Source organism: Sus scrofa, chromosome 2 (genome assembly GCF_000003025.6).
Source record: "Sus scrofa isolate TJ Tabasco breed Duroc chromosome 2, Sscrofa11.1, whole genome shotgun sequence".
NCBI classification, from domain to species: Eukaryota; Metazoa; Chordata; class Mammalia; order Artiodactyla; family Suidae; genus Sus; species Sus scrofa.
Window position 1 is genome coordinate 914525 of NC_010444.4, and position 19848 is coordinate 934372.

General features: G+C 64.8%; 1 protein-coding gene across 14 annotated transcripts in view; it reads left to right on the forward strand.

Moving 5' to 3' along the window:
• The window catches only part of BRSK2 (BR serine/threonine kinase 2), a 57189-nt gene that overhangs the window by 17805 nt on the left and 19536 nt on the right, over window positions 1-19848 (forward strand). For all 14 annotated transcript variants that reach the window (XR_002341376.1, XR_002341379.1, XR_002341377.1 and 11 more), the window contains exons 2-3: window positions 16969-17063; window positions 17903-17988. Coding sequence is in view for 9 of the 14 variants with exons in the window: in XM_021082585.1 (XP_020938244.1) it covers window positions 16969-17063; window positions 17903-17988 (181 nt within the window). In the remaining 5 variants the exon portion in view is untranslated. The remainder of the gene's footprint in view (window positions 1-16968; window positions 17064-17902; window positions 17989-19848) is intronic.

Here is a 19848-nt window from a genome sequence, read left to right on the forward strand (position 1 = left end):
GCCCCTGGGTCAGCCCCGGCCCTGGCAGGGGTGCAGCTTGCCAGCACTTCCCCGGTGTCCCCAGAGTCTGGGCAGCATGTGTGATGCTCCCGCCCCTGGAAAGTGGTCGGAGGTGAAGGGCAGCTGCTCGGCCAGAGCGGAAGCACCCCCTCTTCTGGGAGGACTTAATTGGGCTGTTTTCATTCAAGAAAGCTGCTCCCGGCCGGGCTGGGGGCGCAGAGCCAGCACAGCCCAGAGTTTGGGGTGAGGCCACTGTAGCCAGTGCATGACGAGTCACTGGGCAGCCGGGCTTGGGGGGTGCCTGGTGGGTGTGGTGGCGGGGCAAGCACTCCCCCCACCCTCCACACCCTCTCCTCCAGGCCCCCCACCTCTGTCCCCAGCCCAGCGTGCGGTCCCCACTCCCAGCTCCCAAACAGAGACCCCTGGGGTCAGCAGGGGCATGAGTGCAGGCGTCTGGGGCCTGTTGTGCCAGAAGCTGAGCCCTGTCTTGTGGGTCCCCGCACTGCCTGCCATCCCGTCCCCTGAGCCCACGAGCCAAGTGGGGGCCTTTCTGGGCAGGGCAGGTGAGGGCCGGGGCGGGGGTGGGGGGCGCCAGTGGGATCTGCTGGCTCCTTGCTCCCCCAGCCCCTCACACCGTCCTTGGGGACACCAGCGATCAGCGGGCAGCTGCGACCCTGGGAAGGCACAGGGACGCCCTGCCGGGCGCCTTTGCCGCAGGCCGGGAGAAGGATGTGACCGCCTGGGCTGGGCTTAGGGAGGGAGGCCCAGGCCAAGGGAGGCTGCAGGCTGAGGACCAGGGCCACCCTCGGGGCCAGAGGCTGGGATGTGGATGGGGCTGCCCCTGTCAGCTGTGCCTGGCCACCTGTGGGGACACATGGCAAGCCTGCCCCACCCCTGCTGGACCCCCTTGGACGACGCCCCCCTCCCCGGGGACCGGGCGCCCACCTCACATCCCGACTCTCAGAGCAGCCGCCGCCGAACAGGTCTCGGGACAGAAATGTGTGTGATAGAAACTGCCTTCTTGTTCTGTCCTTTAGATCAGTTCTCGCCGATTCCGTTCCTTTTGAAAGAAGACTTTGGGCGCTCCTGCTGTGGTGCCGCAGCAGCAAACCCGAGCAGGATCCACGCGGATGCGGGTTCCGTCCCTGGCCTCGCTCAGTGGGTTAAGGTCCGGCGTTGCCATCAGCTGCGGGGCAAGTCGCAGACGCAACTCAGACCCCGCGTGGCTGTGGCTGTGGCTGTGGTGTAGGCTGGCAGCTGTAGCTCTGATGTGACCCCTAGTCTGGGAGCCTCCATGTGCCGCAGGAGCAGGCCTAAAAGGGGAAAAAAAAAATAAAGATGCACGGAACAGAAAATGAGCCGTTTGAAAGCGTGCGCGCCGCAGTGTTCAGTGGGTTCCAGTCGCCGCCTCTGACTGGTTCCAGAACAGCCTCATCCGCAGAGGGACTCGGTGCCAGCGCCCCCCCGACCCTCCGCAGCCCTGGCTCCCGGCCCCTGGGGGTTTGTCTATCCCTGCGGCTGTTTGGTAGTGAAGGAATCACACGTGTGGCCTTCGGCGCCCATCTCCCACGGAGCAGCAGAGCCCCAGGGTTCGTCCAGATTGTGGGGGGTCAGAACTGCCCTCGTTTTTAAGGCTGAGTGATAACCCTTTGGGGGAACCACCTCTTTTATCCGCCCATCCGTCCGGGGCCCGTGGCTCGTCTCCGCCTTTGGCTGCTGTGGACACCGTGTGGACGTGCTTCAGTTCCTGCTTTTGCTTCTCAGGGGCGGCACCTCTGGTGCGCTGTTCAGTGTTTTGCAGGTGGCCCAGCGGCTTCACGGCCAGCCCAGTTTTAGTCTATTTTTGCTGTCAGGTCTTAGACAGGGCGTCCCTGCCCCTTGGGCTGGCCCCCCGCGCCCGCTTCCTCCTCTGCAGGGTCACCGGCTCCGCGAGGGGCTGACTCGCCCACGTCCGTGCGAGCTCATAGGTGGTCCTGGTCCCAGCAGGGGCTTCGGCCGCTGTCGCCTGGGAAAGCAGCTTGTGGGAGCCCCAGGTGCCCAACCTTGGGCTCTTGGCGGCTCTGTGTCTTGGTTTTTACAGATGTGGGCAATCGAGTTTTGAGGTCGTCGCCGTTGGGACCCAGAACAGTCTGGGCAGAGTTCAGCCCTGATTCCCGTGGCAGCTCTGGGCCTCGTCCCGTCCACAGGGCAGCTCCCATGGACGGGGCTTCGTGGCCCTGAGGGAGGGGGTGGCCGGGAAGCCCGGCTGCGGGGCTTGGGCGCTCCGTGCCGGAGAGCTGCGTGCTGGCGGGGCGGGCGGGGGCAGACGCTCGTCTTTGGCCGTGGGCGTGAAGTCCAACGAAGTCAGCGGGAGGACAAGCCCCGCAGCCTGCGCGGCACAAGCCCCCGTGCTTGCTCGTTCCTGGCTTCTCCAGACGTGGCATTATCGGGTCCAGGGGCTGGGAGGGGTCTGGGTGCGGTCCCCCTCTGTACCCGTCTTCTCCGGGTATTCACGAGGCTGCGTCCTGGTCCACTGGCCGTGCCCAGAGGGGCCAGGCACAGGTGCCACCCGAAGGCCACCCCTTCGAACTGGTTCCAGTTGCACTGTTTCTGGGGCTGAGCACACACCTCGGGCTCGAGGGTTGGGTCGGGCGGTCCCCGGGTCTCTGCACGTGCGCTGACACGGTCGGCTCCCACCGCCCCCTCCCCCTCACCTGCGGCCGGCGAGCGAGCGGAGGCCTCTCCTGTCTCAACCGTCCTAACAGCTGCCTTTCCCTTTTCCTTTTAAAGAGCAGTTTCCGTCTGTCCTTTGGCCACTGGGCCGCCTGGGGTTTGACTCTCGAAAGAATCTGCGGGGGTCATTGTCGTCGGTGGGGAACTGCTGTTGGGTGCCGGGCGGGTGGGGTGCCTGGGTCACCTGTCCTGGGCGTATGACCCCCCTGGAGGGGCAGAGCCACACACCTGCAGGGGCTGCTCTGAGAGCTGGCTTCTTAAGGAGGTGGGGAACCAGGGTTGAGGTCCAGGTGGGGCCTCTTTCCTGGCGCCCGGGGCGTTAATGCTCCGGACTCAGTCCATCTGCGCCCACCTGACCGTCGCGAGGGTCCTGGGATTTTCCTGGAGCTCCCGGCTGCCTTTTTTTCCCGTCTTTTCGGCTGCCCCTGCACACGTGGAGTTCCCGGGCCAGGGATCGGACCTGAGCCACAGTTGTGACCTACACCACAGCTGCGGCAATGCCGGATCCTGACCCACTGTGCCGGGTCAGGGATGGCACCTGTGCCCCAGTGCTCCCATTGCGTCACAGCGGGAACGCCTGCCTTTTTTTTTTTTTTTGGTTGGAATATTTCTTATAAACTCTTTCACTTAGATATTTTACTGCGCGATCTTCTATAAATTCATCACACGTGCATGTTTCAACGCACGATTTACTAGATTGACTGTAAACGCGTCGCACGAGTTTGTTTTCATGGCTCTGTTTGCACTCGCACGTGTACTCAGGCCGGCAGGCCAGTCGGTCAAGCCCCTCTTTCTCGTGGCCGCCCCTCCCAGAGCCCCTGTCCTGCTCCAGACCCCTGCGTTTCCGAGAGGCCTCTTTGGGGGACTTGCCGGGACCCTCGGGACGGGATGGAGGGTTCCTTCTGGTCTACACCGCCCCCCCCGTCATGCCTTCCGCGAAGAGGGATGTGGAGGCCCCTTCTGTGGGCCCTCACGCTGCCCCCGAACCCCTGACCTTGGGGCCCACAGGAGGTCAGACGCCGCTCTGCTCCGCCTGCCCCCGTGCCCCCAGAGCTCCTCTGAAATGCTATTTGGGCGGAACCCACACCCTCCGGCGCCTGCCGCCCAGTCGCACAGCCCCCGGGGTCACGGGCAGAGCCTGCCCCGCCAGCCGCCGCAGCCCTACCAGACTCCTGCCTTCGCTTGGCTCTGAACCCGGTTTGCCCTGCTCTCCCTCCTGCCCAGCTGGCCTGAGTGATGGAAGCCAGGCCGGCCTGGCCCTTCCCTGCTGGCGGTCACCCCAGGTCACCCCGTTCCCGCGTGGGTAGGGCTCGTGGGCCCGGCTGTAGCATCCTCTCCTTTCAACGCCCATGCGTCCTGGACGACACACGGTCAGGTCTGGGTCCCCCCGACCCGGGCTGCGCCTCTGAGGCGGAGGGTCCAGACCACTTACGTTTTGCGGGGGGCTGAGGCGGTTTGGGGTAACGCTGCCGTCTCTCTGTTTATTTTCTGTTTGTCTCATCTGTTCTTTGGACACTTGTTCCTCCGTTCCTGGCTTTTTCTGTATCAACGAGGTATATAAATATATTTTTAAATTATTCCACTTTCTGGAGTTCCCTCTGTGGCTCAGTGGTTCACGAACCCGACTGGTATCCATGAGGACGTGGCTTCAATTCCTGGCCTCACTCAGTGGGTTAAGGATCTGGTGTGGCCACGAGCTGTGGTGTAGGTGGCAGACGCGGCTCGGATCCCACATGACTGTGGCCCTGGTGTAGGCCGGCAGCTGCAGCTCCCATTCGACCCTTAGCCTGGGAACCTCCATATACCACAGGTGTGGCCCTAAAAAGACTAAAAATAAAAATAAAGAATAAATTATTCGACTTTTTTTTTTTTTTTTGTCTTTTAGTGTTTTAGCTGTATTTCTTTTATTTCTTCAGCGGTTACTCTAGAACCTTCTCGAAATCTTAGGGAGGTGCCCTTTGGGGAGAGTCTTACAGGGGGAGGGAGAAGCCCGAACTATTTTCATACATTAAAGGATGTCATTATAGCATTTGCCTCAACACAGACACGTTTCCAGAGCTCACTGTGTACCCTCTGTGATGGCAGATGTTAAAGAGATTTGCAGAGGTGTGAAACAGCCTTCTCACAGGCTCTTTTTAGTTTCGAAGCAAGCATGGTTATCTTTAATGAAGAGTTTATTTATGTTTGTGTGTCTTGGGTTTATCATACTTAATGAGTTAATAAACACTCGTGAGGTTTCTCAGCTTTAGTTGCTAATACAGGGAACATCAGGAGATGTGGCCACATAAAAGTTTTTTGGTGTCTTTGGTGATTTTTTTTTCTTTTTAGTGTCACACCTGCAGCCGACAAAGGGTTCCAGGCCAGAGGGCCAATCAGAGCTGCAGCCGCCGGCCTGCACCGCAGCCACAGCAACATGCGATCCGAGCCGCATCTGTGACCTGCACCACAGCTCATGGCAACGCCAGAGCCGTGACCCACTGGGTGAGGCCAGGGATCAAACCTGCGTCCTCCCAGAGCCAATGTCAGGTCCTTAACCTGCTGAGCCACAACGGGAACTCCTTCAGTAATTTTTAAGTATAAAAGGATCCTGAGACCACAGAGGTTGACTTTCTGATACCGGGGTTGGCGCTCGCCTGCCCCAGGCCGCCTGGAGCCAGCATGGCCCACATCACAAAGAGAAGGGACCTCTTGACACGGCTGGCACCTGGCATCTCTCCATTTCCGGGCCCCTGCTGTGGGTGGCTTCTGCCTGGTGCCCACCCAAGGGTGCTGTGCTGCTGCCCCGCAGAGCCTGCTCTTTAAAGTGCTCCTTCCAGGGTGGGGTCTCAGGTCTCCTTGGGGGTCCCTCCGCGGTGCCCTCTCCTGCCTGGGGATCGGGGCTCTGTCTGGCGTCACCTCCCCTCAGCCCGAGGGTGTCCTTTGGTCTTTGCGGTGCTCACAGCACACCTCTCAGTTTTTGCCGAACCACCGTGTCTTCACTTCGCCTTGGTTTCGAAAGATGTTTCTGCCGTCACGGGGTCCAGGCTGCCTTTTAGCACAAGCGGGTGTTGAGCCGTTGCCTCCTGGTCGAGCTGTTTCTGGTGAGAAGTCAGGCACTTCTGATGCTGCCCATGGGGTGATGGGCACTTCTTCTCCGACTGCTTTTGGGATTTCCTCTTTCTCTCAGTCTCGTCCACCTGGTGTGGTTCTGTTCCTGTCCCACCTTAGGTTCTGTGGGCCTCTCGGGTCTGTGGGCCGATACGTCTCAGACATTTGGGGAAATGCATGGCTGTTACCCCAGTGTGCGTCCTCTGCCTTGTCCACCCCCCACCTTTGTCTGGGACTCAGTCACGTGAGACGGTCGGGCGCTGTCCCCGGGTCTCTGCTGTGCTGTTCGTTTGCTCCCTTCTTGTCTTTTGCTCTTTCTGTTCTGTGCCCTGTGCTCCAGCTCGGGTGTTTTACGCTGACCTGTCTCAGAGTCCACCGTTCTTTCTTCTGTTGTGTCTCGTCTGCCGTTACTTCTCTTCAGTGACTTCTCTTTGTCTGTCATTTCCTCTAATTTAAATATAAATATGTAACATTATCGTAAAATCCTTTTCTGAAAACCCCCCTGTCTGGGTCAGGGGCAGCCTGCTTCTGTTGGCTGTTTTTCCTCTTGCGGGCAGGTCACATTTCCTCCGTCTTTGTGTATGTCTTCGTCTTTGTTGGATGCTGGGCATTATTTATTCAGAAGGTCTGTTCAGACGGTGGTGGGTAGCATTTCCCCGGAAAGAGCTCATCTTTCTCTCTGTCAGACATTTAGGGTGGGCTGCTCAGTCTGACCCATGCACACAGGACTTTCGCTGGGTCAGGACCGAGTGGCCACTTCGGCAGTTTCTGTTCATGTCCAGCCAAGCATCTCGAGGGTGGGAGGCCCACGGTGTGGACACCTCATTTTGCTGGTGCTTTGAGTACCTGTCCCTGGAGAAGCCCAGCGAGCACTTGCTGAATGGATGAAGCAGGTCCTGGGGCGTCACCTTGGAAGCTGTGCCCGGATGGGTCAGCTTGCAGCCAGTGGGCGGGCAGACCAAAGGCCTTCTGCTCCGGCAGGTCCGTCTGCTCTGGGTATGGGTTCTGTCCACTCTCAGCTGCCCCTTTGACAGCCACTGGGCTTCCTGCGTTGATCCCTCTGACCGTTTCACCTTTTCCTTGTGTCTTTTTGCTTCGTTGGGTGTTTCCTCATGTTTCATTCCTTGTTTCAGTGCTTTCTTCCTCTGGCCATTATTAGCGCATCGATACCTTCGAGTCTTGTTTGCTCATCCTTTTTCTGGATTTCTCGTTTTCTAGATGTAGCAGCGTAACTCCTGGTAAGTCAGTGCAGTACACAGTAAAACAATGTTTAAACTCCCAGACTCCCTTCAGTGACACGGGGTTGCTCTCTACCTTCTGTGTGAGCAGCAGGAGTGGTTTCTTGGCTGGGGGAGGCGGGATCTCCCCCCGGGGGGGGGGGCAGCTCCTGCCCAGAGTTCAGAGTGTGGTGTGTCTGGGGAGGGCTTTTGCTGACGGCAGGGCTGGGCACCCAGCCTTTCAGGTTGAGGACAAGCAGGGCAGCCTCCTGGCCCCTGTGTGCTGGACTTTGTCCCTGGTCGTGTCTCGGTCTTGGCACGGAGGGAGGGGTGCTGCCCAGGCTGTTTTGGCCACCTTGCCCTGGGCCTGGCTGTGCCCCTGGCTGAGGCTGGCACCGGGAGCCTGGCGGGCCCGGCCCTTGCCCTTTCCCGGTCACCTGCCCCTGCCCTCTTTCCTGGAGGTTGCTGGATGTTGTGTTTCTCCTCTTCCACCAGCAGGCACCCCCTTTTTTAATTCAGAGGGTGGGGTCAGTCGGAGGCAAACACAAGGGTTTTCTGCGTCTGCCTGGCCCCCAGCCCAGACCCCCCCCCCGGGGTGCCCCGCCCTCGGCACCTGTCCCGGCCCCCCTCGCACAGAACTCCGCCCAGCTCTGCCGTCACCCCCGCCTGGGCTGCGGAGTCCCCTGGGCTCAGGCCTCCCACCTCCAGCTCCCTCTCCTGAGTCACTGTCTCCACTGGAGACGCCTTCCGAGCACGCGCCTCCGGGCACCTCCCGGCCACGGGTGCTCCAGCTGTGCTCTCAGCCACGCCAGCCTCTGCTGGGGGTGGGATCTGCCCGTTACCAAGCCTCAGGCCTGGGCATTTGGCATCCCTCTCGTGTCCAGCAGGGGCCCAGCATCTTGCCCCTTCCCAGCTTTGACCTCGGGAGCCTGGCCTGCATGTCTCGGGGGAGGGGGGCTCTGTCCCCAGGATTCTCGAGGGAAAGTGGACTGTGTCCCCAGGATTCTTGGGGGGGGGCTCTGTCCCCAAGCCCCCAGAACAGGCAGGAGTGCCCATAGCTGGTCAGAGAAGGGCCCAGGTCCTAGAACAGTGCCCAGCACTAGTTGAGGGGTGCAGATGGCCGTGGAGGCAGGAAGGACTCGTGGGGAGGTGGGATGTGCCCCTCCTCCCTTTCCTCCCTTGAGTCCAGGGCTGCCCGGGATTCGGGTCTGTCCCACAGAGGGGGGAAGCTGCCCCCGCCATCATTTGGGTGCTGTGGGTGGAGGGCAGGGAGCCCCCCAGAGGCGGCTGAGCAGCTGCAGTACGTGTGAACTATTTCAGAGCTTAATTAATTTAATTTGAGAGGTTCCTTTTCGGAGCGTGAACAGTTGTCTCCCAAGAGACGGTGCCGCCTCCCCCTCCAGCCTGCCTGGCGCGGGTGGGCGAAGGAAACGGTGGAGTCTATATTGAGAGTGAGCCGTGGCAGGGTGTGCTGCCGCGCCCGTGTCCCCTTCCCTGTCCCCTGCTCGAGTCCTCCCACCCGGGCCTCCTTCCCAAGCCCCGGAGCAGGTGGTGGGGGGTGTCACTGAGAGCCCGGAAGCGTGGGCGGGCCTGGGGTGGGTGCACGGAGCCGGCGCCACGCAAAGCTGCGGTGCGAGGATCCGGGCATCCCCACCCGGCAGGGGGAGGAGGAAAGAGGGAGGGGGGCCGGAGGAGCTCGGACCCCAGGAAGAGAGGCTGAGAGAACCAGGGCTCCGGGCACGGGACGCGGGCTGGGAAAGGAGGGGCGCGGCAAGAATGGGGGGACCGCTGATGAGGGAGCGAGTGCGCTTTGATGTCTGCGTGGCATCAAAGAGGCCGCCCCTCCCGCGAGGGGCCGAGGCTGCCAGGCTGCGGCGTGTTTGAAGTGCGGAGCGAGCCCCCTGGGCCTCGGCACCCCCTGGGCTGGGACCCGTGGGGCCTGGGGCGGGCGGGGGTGCTCCCTGGCCCAGCGCTCCTGCGTTTCCAGGGTTCTCAGGCTGGGAGCCCCAGGGGAACGGCTGCTGGGGGCCACAACCCGACGTCTTCCTGGCCGGCTGTCCCGTCCAGTGCCAGGGGGCTCCTGGGGTCGTGGTGGGGACACGGGGAGAGCTGGGCCCTGCTGCTGGCCTTAGGAGGACTGGGGCCTGTGGCCATCCTTCTCTCATTCTTAGGGGTCCCTGCCCACCAAAGGCTGAACCTTTTTTTTGCTTTTTGCTTTTTAGGGCTGCAAGTCATGGCATGTGGAGGTTCCCAGACTAGGGGTTGAGTCAGAGCTACAGCTGCCGGCCTCCACCACAGCCACAGCAGAAGGGGATCCGAGCCACACCTGGGACCCACACCACAGCTCATGACAGTGCCAGGCCCTTAACCCCTGAGCGAGGCCAGGGATGGAACCTGCACCCTTATGGGTACTAGTTGGCTTTGTCTCTGTCCAAGGCTGAGCCTAAAGCCCCGGGAGCTCCCAGCCTGATCAGGGGGCCCTGGCTCTCAGGGGGCACATGGTGGCTCTCAGGGGGCACATGTGGGAGGGAACTGAAGTCGGGCAGGAGAGGGTGCCTGGGCTGCCACTGGGGGGAAGGCAGCTGCAGCTGGGGTGTTTGGCCTCAGCACAACCCCCACACCTCCCACCCGTGCCCAGCCCAGAGCAACGTGGACCCTCTCCCAGCATAGCCTCCCACTCAGCCTCGGAGGTCCGGTGAGCAGCCCCCAACCCCGCTGAGCCACGCCCCCAGGGTGTGGTGCCACCGGCCTCCTTCTGGGCCCAGGGAAGGGTTGGAGTGTGGCCGGTGGAAGCGCCCCAGGAGCCCTGACAACGGGCTGCCAAGGTTGCTCTGGCGTCCTCTCAGCTCCAGTGTGGCCCGAAGTCACTGAGCAGAGGCAGCACTGGCCTGCCTGGGGGCGGGGCGGGGGGGGCTGTGCCGGCCTCCAAAAGGAGCTGTGGGGGGGCCCGGCTCGGCCGCCATTGGGTCAAGGGGCCCCATGGATGGTCGGGCACTGCTGGCAGCCGCCGTCCTGGCCGGGCACGGAGGCCGTGCTGGGGTGGGGACGGGGGGCGGAGAGAAGCTCATGCCGCAGCGAGGGGCGGAAGATGCAGGCTCACGTGGAGTCCTCTGGGATGAATGAGGACCCTCCGACGGGTACCAGGAGTGTGATGAGAGGAGGCCCGAGATGCGAGCTGAAGGCACCCACCACATGCTGCCACAAGCCTGGCGGCTGAACCACGGACTCTTCCTCTCAACTCTGGGGCCCGGGGCCTGCAGGTTGGCTCTCCTGAGGGCCGAGGCCCCTCCCGCAGCTTCTGGTGGTTTGCTGGCTCTACAGACGCGTCACCCTGGCCTCTGCCTTCGTGTCCACGTGGCTTCTCCCTATATCTGTGTCCAGTCGCCCTCTGCCTTCCGCTCTGAGAACTCTGTCTCTGGGTTCGGGGCCGTCTCTTAAGATCGGTCACTCAGTACCTCTGCAAAGGCCCTTTTTCCAAACAGTGTCACAGTCATGGCTTCCAGGCGTCTGAGTGTAGACGCATCTTCCGGGGGCCACCATCAGCCTCTGCTCACTCGGGTTTGGGGCCCCCAGCAGACCCCATCGTGCTCCGCGGCTCCCTGGCTGTGGGCTCAGGCCCTGCTCAAGGCAGCCCTTGGCCGTCGCCTGGAGCACACGCTGGCCCTGGTGCTCTTCCCGAGAGCCGTAAGTGGGGCACCATCAGGGCTCCTCCCCACACCTGGGTACCCCGAGTGTGGGCCAGTCGGGGAGAGCCAGGTGGGCATGAAGATGTCCTAACTCCCACCCTAGTGGGGTCGCCTCCAGCCTGCCCTTAGGATCCCCCACCCTCCCATGGACAGTGGAGGGGCTGTGTCGGGAAGAGCTGGGTCACTGTGGACACGGCAGACACGGTGGGGAGTCCCCGTTTTTCAGTGGACACCGGCGGCAGTCTCCCCGATGTTTAAAAAAGGCTACAGGCCCCTCCCCCCGGGAGCAGGGGCATCCATGCCTCGTCTGCCTCAAGCCACCACTGGCATCCATGCAGCTCACTCTCCCTCAGGCTCCCAGCCTGGCTGCTCTGGGAGGACTTTGTCCTGGGAGCTGGGCAATTGGTGGGAGCTGCCCACAGGCTGGAGGCAGGTCAGATGTGGGGTGAGGCAGCCCCGCTCTGGTCCCAGCGTCTCACAGGCAGCTCTTGCTGTCGATGGGGCAGGGCTGGGGTTCTTAGCCAAGAGCACGGCCGGGAACCCCTGACTTGTCTGCCGCTGCAGCCGTGGGTCCCCAGATGTTTTCGGCTCACACCAGCTGCCAGTCCTGGACGGTCCTTGGAAGCCTGGTGGCTGGAGGCTGAGTGGATTTGATCTCTTGCTGCATAATAAGCTGCCCCCAAATGCAGTGGCACAGACGGTCTCCCCCTGTCCCAAGGGGCAGGCGTCCGGGGCAGCCGGGCTGGCGTTTTGGGGCGCAGGGGTCTCAGGAGATGAAGCTGCAGGCGGGAGCTGCTTGGGGGAGGCTGGCCTGGGCCTGCCTCTGCTGTCGGCGGGATGCCTCTGTTTCTTGCTGTGCAGTCTGGCTCCAAGGGCTTTGCCTGGAGATGAGGCCGCTAGGCTCCTCAGAGTAGTGACTCCCCGGAATGGCACCCCAGGGAAACGGTGCCTCTGTTACCCGCTGACCTTGGAGAGATGGCGCGCTCCATTCTCCGCCTTCCTCTGCAAACACAGACCAGCCCCGGTGCAGCGTGTGGGGACGGCACTGCCAGCGGGCCGGCTTTTGGGAGGCAGAGGTCACTGGGGGTCCTTGTGAGGCTCCCATGCCCCGAGGTGGCTGCCTGGAGTGTTTCCCGGCAGCCGGTGACAAGGTGGCAGGGAGACCCAGCACCAGGAGGCCAGGTGCCCCAGGAGCACTGCAGACACACGTGGTCCAGCGAGTGAGGCCTCTGCCTCCTTCCTCACGGCTCCCGTGCAGGGTGGTGCCCTGGGGAGGGGCCTTTGCGGCCCCAGGCAGGCTCTGCTGGGGCTCAGCTTCTTGGGAAGCTTCCCAGGCCAGCTGGTCCTGTGGCCCCACTGCCTGTGGCTGCCCCTGGGTCGCATGTGGCTGCACAGGCTCCCGTCAGGGTCTGGGCCTGTGGAGAACTGTGCTCCTGCCTTCGCTCTGCCTTCAGAACCACCCACCGTCTCTTGGCATCGCGAGGGTGTGTGTAAGCTCCCCTGAGGGCGGGCTGGGCCCCGGGTTGGCCTGTGGATTGAGGCGTGGTGTGGGGTTGTGGTGCCTGTGGGGACAGCAGCCAGGGCAGGGCCGCGAGGCTGCAGGAGCAGCTGAGACCACCCTTGGTGGCAGGAGCTTTCCCCAGGGAGGCCACTGAGCTGGCCCCTGGGTGCAGAGGCTGAGAAGCTCCGGCCCTGGTCCTGGCCAAGGGCGGCCTGCAGGCTCTGAGCAGCAACCCGGGCCTGCTCTCTCAGCAGGACACTGCACTGATGCCGGAAAACCTGACCCCTCCTAGGCGGGGGACTCCGTCCCGTTTGTGCCCCCGCACCCTCTTGTTACGGCTGCTGAGCCCTGACTGCCTGCGAGGCTTCCCCTGGTGCCCGCTGCGGGCAGTGGGGCCGAGAGGCAGGGCCAGCTCAGGGCGGCCAGTTTTGCTGATGCGTTTTTTCAAGAGCCAGGGTGGTGTGTCGCCCCCACCATCCAAGGAGAGCCCAGCAGGAGGGGTGACGAGGGGCTGCTCCACTCTGTCACCCCAGGAAGCCCGTGGGCCTCAGCCCCCGCGGCGAGGTGTGTCGGGTGGGGGAGGAGGGTCGTCGTAGCTGTGCTGGGAGGGGGGGGCATGCGGTCCGGAAGCGCAGTGGCTGGTCATGGGGAGGAGGTCGGGGCTGCCCAGGCATTGGTAACCCTCCAAGTGGTTCTGTGGGCAGTGGCGCCTGGACACCCGTGGCTCTGGGGGAGCTGGGGGCTCCAGGGGGTCCGGGCAGGCCCCCGCCCCGCCCGCCCGCAGAGCTGCTTCCCCTGGTCCATCCCTTCCCCCTCCGGAACCCGCAGAGGGTGCTGCGTCGGGTCCCCTGCGCCCGTGGCCCCCGCGCTCTGCACCTGGAGTAAGCCACTGTGGTCACGGTGACAGGGCTTCGCGTGGGCGGGTGGCCCGTCCCTTCCCCTCAGGGTCTCTTTCCGTCTCCCAGACCCTGCGGCCACGGCGCTGGCTGTCAGCACCACGGCCAGCACCTTCCCCTGTCCCTGGTTTACAGGCCCCTGCTTGTCCCTCCTGCTGCGCCACTTGGGTCCCCACCTCCCCCAGAGTCTCCTGACCCCCCTCTGGCTGGGCCTTGTGGGGGACAAACTGAATCCCACCCCTTCTCTGAGCTTCCACCCTCTTCGGGGGGCGCATGGCAGAAGCCACAGGAGCGGAGTCTCCGAGGTGGCCCTTGCCGCGACGACTCCCTGCCAGGTGGGGCAGGAGCCAGGGCGAGGGGGACGCACAGGCAAGAAGGCCTTTTAGGCAGGAAGTGCAGGGCCCCCCCGGAGGGGCGCGGCCGCCGAGGGGGGGCAGGGACCACCGCTTGCGGCTGGGGGGGCGCCGGGAGGGCTCGTGGCAGGTCCTCCTCCTGGGGGGCCACAGAGGACCGTGCGGGGGGCCAGTCCGCCCCAGGAGGTGGAGGGGTTCCCTGAAGCCCCAGACGGAGGGGCCGGGCCGTCTCTTCCTCCAGCTGGCTCCACTCCCCGCGGATGGGGCTCCGGGTGGCAACGTGAGCTGGATTCGGTATCTTAAGTGAGAAATGGCGAAAACTGTCTTTTTGCCTTTTCCCTTCTGTGGGAGCTGCAGGCACCCCGCACACCTCACTCTGCGGGACGCTGCCAGCAGGGCAGGGGCGTGTGCAGAGCCCTGGGGGCTGTGTCGCTGAGGTCACATGGCCTGTCAGCAGTGTAGGGGCACAGGCTGGGAAGACGCCGCTCGGCCCCGGCCCCCACGTGCAGAGAGAGGACTTCCAGGCCCGCAAGTGGTGGGTGTGAAGGTGGCCCCTGGGCGCTGGTGCCCCTGAGCGCTGGGCCGGGGGCCGGGGGGGGGCTCACAGTCACACTGGGTTCGACTTCCAGGCCTCTCCTGGTGGTAGGACACAGGTCAGCGCAGAGGGAGGTGCCTGAGGGCCACGGGCTGCCGAGCTGGGAGCCCCCTCCATCCTCAGGGCCAGAGGTGTTGGAGCTTTTGACCCCGCTGTGCCTGTAGGGAGGGGAGTCCCCAGGCTGCCCCCTGCCCACCCCCGCCACTGTCCTTCAGCCCTGACTGCCCTGCTCGGCTCCAGGCATCAGTGCCTGGGGCCCCTTGACTCTCAGCTGGGCTCTGGAGACCCGGGCGGCAGGCACTCCGTCAGTGAACGTGGACTTGTGCCTGAGCCTGGGATGCAGCGGGAGCCAGTGGGTGGGCCGGGGCCTCGGGGCGTCCTGCAGCTCTGCAGTGCGGGCAGCCCAGCGCCCCGGGGCACCTGTGGCTGCACTGCCCCTCCCGCCGTGGTCTGTGACACTACTTTCCCTCGTGCCTGTGTTTGCTGTAAAGACAGTAATTAGAGAGAAAATCACAATTGGAAAATGAGCCTGAGCAGTTGGAGGGCTGGGCAACCAAGCGGGCCGTGCACTTCCCTTGCAGAGGGAGCACTCCCTGCTGCCCGCCTCCTGGGCGTGGCCCCCAAACAGCCCACCCCAGGGGCCCTGGGGCTGCAGGGGACCAGCACACCCAGGGTGGCCGGAAGCCTCACCAAGGAGGCGCACCTCTGCACTGGGCTTTGAGGAGTGTGTAGGAGTCTGCGGGCAGAAACCTTTCAAGGGGAGAAGCAGCAAGCAGAGGAAAGCGAAGGCAGGGAGGGAGCCACCAGAGTTCTAGGACGTGGCCCAGGGCAGCCCCTGCAGCCCGCAGGCCCACAGGCAGCTCTGCGGGTGGGGCAGGCTCACGCGCTGACGGCACGGGACTCATCCAGGGCGCCTGGTCCCCTGGTCCTTTGTCCTCCCGGCCTTTCTGTGCACCAGGCGGAGGTGGAGCCGTTTCCTCATCTGTGAAGTGGGCGCGGTAACGGCCCCCCAGGTCACACATTCCGGGTGCAGAGTCCGCAGGCTGGCTGTTGTGACTCCGATGGGGGCAGCGGCCATTTCGTCTTCCACTTCCGGAGCGTGGTCCTGCTTGACTGTCCAGCCCCGTCGCGTTCAGGCGCACGTCCTCTCATTTGTGGAAGCAGGCCTGCGTTCCTCCCCACGTGTCTGGCTCCTGCCTCCCACGGACACGCGTGGGGTGTGTGCACAGGTGGGGCGGCTCCTCTCTGGGGCTTTTCTGGGCCACTGGCATCTCCCCGGGAGCCCTTGCCGGTTCTGTCCGCGGCTTGTCCAGGTCTTTGCTGGGCGTTGGGGACCTGGAGGGGCTCCCCCAGCGGCGCTTACTGCTGTTCTTGCTTCCTTGTGTCCGCCTTGCTGGGGGGCTCGCGGACAGAAGGCTGCTCCATTCTGCGTCTGGGCCCACTTGTTTGGAGGGAGGGGTCGTGCCAGGCCCAGTACCCTTCCTGGAGGCCGTCCTGGGGCCGTGGAGTCCCTGGGCCTCTGCTCTGAACCGCAGGCACTGGCACCGCCCCCCCCCCCCCCTGCTCCTGGCTCTGCTTCTCCTGACCTGGAACCCCCGGGCTCACGCACTAGATCAAGGGCAGCTGCTGAGAGGCCCCAGGAGCCCGCAGTCCTTCCAGGGCCGCAGCCCAGGCTCAGCCGCACCCCTGCGGGGCCGCTGCAGGGGCTTGTGCCAGGGCTCGGGCCCCCCAGCTGCTGCCCCCGCCCCTGGTGACAGCGTCTGCCCTGCCGAGCTCGCCGCCCGGGGCCAGGCTGGGGGTGTGGGGCAGCCGGCCAGGAGGACACAAAGTTGCTGGAAGGCGTGACGCTGGCGAATCCACCCAGAAGGCCAGAGGGAGGGCTTGGAGCCGTTAGGGGACGTGTTTTCTGCACATGAGGCGACGGGTCACATGCTGGAAAGAGCAGAGAGCTTGACAGACTGGTGAGACCCACTGCCAGAGCAGCGTGACAGGGCCACGGACCAGTCCCGGGGTCGGAACTGCTGTCTAGGTCGCAGTTAAAGCAGCAGCCGAGTGTGGGTGAAACGGCTGTCTCTCATTCCATGTCCCCAAAGCTGGCAGAAGTCGTGGATAGGCTGCGGGGCGGCGTGGCGGAAGGGCTGCATCCAGGCCGCCAGATGCTGGATGCAGCCTGACCACGGTGATGCCCCCATGCCCAGAGGGACACGGTCACCGCCGAGGACCTTGGGGTCTGGCCAGGCTGGGGCAGGGCAGGGCGTCTGGGTCTGAGGCTGCAGGGCGGCCAGCGGAGGGCGGAGGGCGGCCGGCATGGGCCGCACAGGGAGAGGCTGCTCAGGGCTTTGGCAGCGAGTCTCAGCCTGGGGGCGGCGCGGGTGCCCAGCTGTGCCCACGTGGCCAGGGCGCAGCGACCAGGACCTCAGGCCCCTGCAGCGTGGAGGTGACAGCAGAGGGCAACTGGCGGAGCATCCTTCCTCAGGGGCCCAGGGAGTGGCCTGTGTGCTGGTGTCCTGCAGAGAGCCGTGGGGGGGGCACGAGTGCGGAGGGGGGGGCACATCTGCCCCGGGGGAGGTGGGGGCCACAGGCCGAAAGGAGGGTGATGAGTGGGGGCAGCAGGCCTGAATGTACGGGGGCAGGGGCCCGTGGGCTTTGAGAGGCCGGGCAGTGCTGGCCCTGGACCCCAGGGCAGCCCGGCTCTCCTGCTGAGAGTCTAGGCGGCCGGGGTTGGAGGGAGTGTAGGTGTCGCTGGCTGGGGAGGAGGGCCTGACGGAGACCCAGGCTGGAGGGGCAGAGGGCCTGCGGGAGGGGCCGTGGTGTGGGGCCGTGACGCTGGGCACAGCCTCCAGGCAGACAGTGGCCACGGGGTCTGGCTGGGCCGGCGCAGGCCTGGCGGGGTCTGAGGGCTGCTCTTCCCCCCGCCACAGGCCTCGTGAAGCTGGGGATACACTGTGTCACGTGCCAGAAGGTGGCCGTCAAGATCGTCAACCGGGAGAAGCTCAGCGAGTCTGTGCTGATGAAGGTGAGCCGAGGGGGCGGGGCTGGGCGCCTGTTTCCAGGGTCGGAATCGGGATGAGGGCGGAGGGCCTGGCCCCAGGAGGCCTCCAGCCCCTCCTCCTCGCCGTTCCTGCCGCCCTGGGAGCCCGGGGGTGGGGGAGCCTGGGCCCCTTAGCGCCGGAGGCAGAGCCCGCACGGCTGGAGGACCCCGTCTGGCCTGCACCCACGTCTGTGTCAGCTCTGAGCAGGCCCGGCCCCACCCCGCCCTCCAGGCACCTGAGGGCAGGAAACCTGGAGGGCGGTGGGTGCCCTGCTCGGGTGGGTGGAGACTGGGGGGCTGCGACATCGGTGAGGACACTCTGGCTGGGGGGGGCAGGTTTTAAGGGGTGGCTGTCATTGGGCAAGTGGAGGGGACCTTCTGGCTCGGTGGGGGGAGAGGTGGGGCTGGTTTTTAAGGGGTGGCTGTTACCTGGACAGGGGAGGCAGGCGGATTCCCTGCCTTGGCCAGCGCCCAGCAGGAGGTGGGGGGCTGGGTCTCTTGTGTGAGTTGGGGGCGCTAAGTCCAAGTCGCTGTGAGATATCGAGTGGGGAGGCAGGGGCTCAGTGGGAGGGGACCTGGCAGTGTCTCCAGCCCACAGCTCCCTTAAGACCCGGCAGGGACCTGGGCGCAGCAGGGGAGGGCTCCCGGTGTGGAGAACCCCACACGAGGCTGGCCCTGCTCCAAATCCAGTGCTGCCCCGCCCCAGCCCACGCGGCATCCCCAGGGGCTCAGTGCCCCCACCCGGCCCCACCCGCAGCCTGGACGGGTGGGTGGCGGGTTGCGTGGGCGCAGCGGCCGGCTCACCACGAGGGCGCCCCCTGCAGGTGGAGCGGGAGATCGCCATTCTGAAGCTCATCGAGCACCCCCACGTCCTCAAGCTGCACGACGTCTACGAAAACAAAAAATATTTGTAGGTATTGCTGGGTCCGGAGAGCTGGGGGGCAGGGGACTGGGGTCCGTCCCCAGAGGGTTCGACCCCGGGCCGGTCAGAGGGGACAACAAACCGGGACGGGGGTTCCTGGGGAAGGGAGCTAGGGGCAGAGGTCAAGGGGCAGGGGCGACTTGTGCCTTTTCTCCCAGGCCTGGTGAGTCCCAGGACCCTGCCGCTCTGCTGGCGGCTCGCATGGACTCCCCCCCACTCCCATGAACCCCCATCTGCGCCCTCATGGACATGGGGGCCCCAGGCCAGCCCCCCAGCCTGCTGTCCTGCCACTGAGTGTGGCCGTCGTGTCATAACCTCGGCCACCAAGGCCAGTAGAACTCCGGCCCTGAGGGCAGCCCTGGATTGGAACCCCCCCCACACACACACATCCCCAGCTGTCTGGCCTCAGTGAGGTCACCTGGGGGCCACTCACAGGGTCACTGGAGCACAGCTGTGTGTGTGCCCGCGGGAAGGGCCAGGCCTCTTGTGCCTCGTCCCTGGGGCGGGGCGGGGAGCTCTGCCAGAGCTTTCCTTGGGTCTTGGCTGGGTGGGGGGGGGGCTGGCCTGGCACGCCCCCGCATCCCCTGGCTCAGTGTCCCAGGGGCCCCTCCGGCACAGCCCCGACTGGGCCCCTGATGCGGGCAGGCTGGCCCAGGTGGCCATCCTCAGCCCCTCGGCCCTGTGCTGGGCAGTGGAGGAGGGGCAGAAGCTGGCTGCCAAAGGCTCCCTGGCCCCTCTGACAAGAGGCTTCTGCTCTCTGGCCTCCCTTTGCTCCTCCTGGCATCATCCCTGTGCCAGCTGGGGACCCAGCACCACAGAGACAGCCAACTCTGAGAGTTTAACTGCAGATGGGGTGACGAGAGCTGCCCCGTGGACACTGGTGAGGTGGGGGAACCCAGGCACCACCAGGACCACGATGGCCCACAGGGCTCTCCTCCCGGCCACCCGCTGCTGGCCTGATGGGGACCCAGCCCCAGCAGCGTGATGAGCGTGGAGTGGGGGCCTTGCCCATCCCCACGCAGGAGGCCGGGCACACCTCCTCCCGTTCAGATACTTGCAGGGACGACAGGCAGGGTGAGGGGCTCCGAGGCCACTGAGCAGGGGGCAGGAAGCAGAGGGGGTGGCAGGCCAGGCCCGGTGACAGGAACAGGATGTCGGGAGGAAGGCGGACAGGCAGCCGGCCTGGGTGCTGCTGGGCCCAGTGCCTGCCCTTTGCAGAGTCCCAAGTCCCAAGGCGGCCCTGGGAGCCTGGAGGTGGAGGAGCAGGCAGGGGCCTCACCACCCCTTGGCCTGGACGGCAGTCGGGCCTCCCACCCGGGAGCAGGGCAGGACCCCTGGAACCAGCCCCCCTGCTCAAACCCCACCCTGTGTCTCCAGCCCCTTCCTCCCCCCAAACCCCACCTGCCACAGACAGGCTGCCCCCATCCCTGCTGGTCCCTTTGTTCCTGCCACACCAGCTCCTGGCACCACTAGTGTCTCCACTTCTGCCCCTGAGGCCACCCTCGTCCTTGCCAGCCCTGGTCCCACCGGCCCCTCTCACCCACCTCCCCTCCCCAAGTCACCGCAGCCCACAGAATCCCCTCCGCTCCCACCAGGGGCTGCTCCGGGCCTGTGCCCAGCCCCAAGTTCAAGCTCCCCTGCACCCCGCAGACATCAATGTCCACAAGTCCTGGCCACCCCCAGGCTCCACCCCAGGGGGCTCAGCTGGGACACAAGCCACGTCTCACAGGCCGCCTTCAGTGATGCGAGGGGCCCCCCAGCCAGAGCCTGGATGCCTTCCTCCCCCAACCTCCCCATCTCTCCCCTCCCCCCGCAGCCCCGCACAGCAGCCCCACGTGTCCTTGGTCC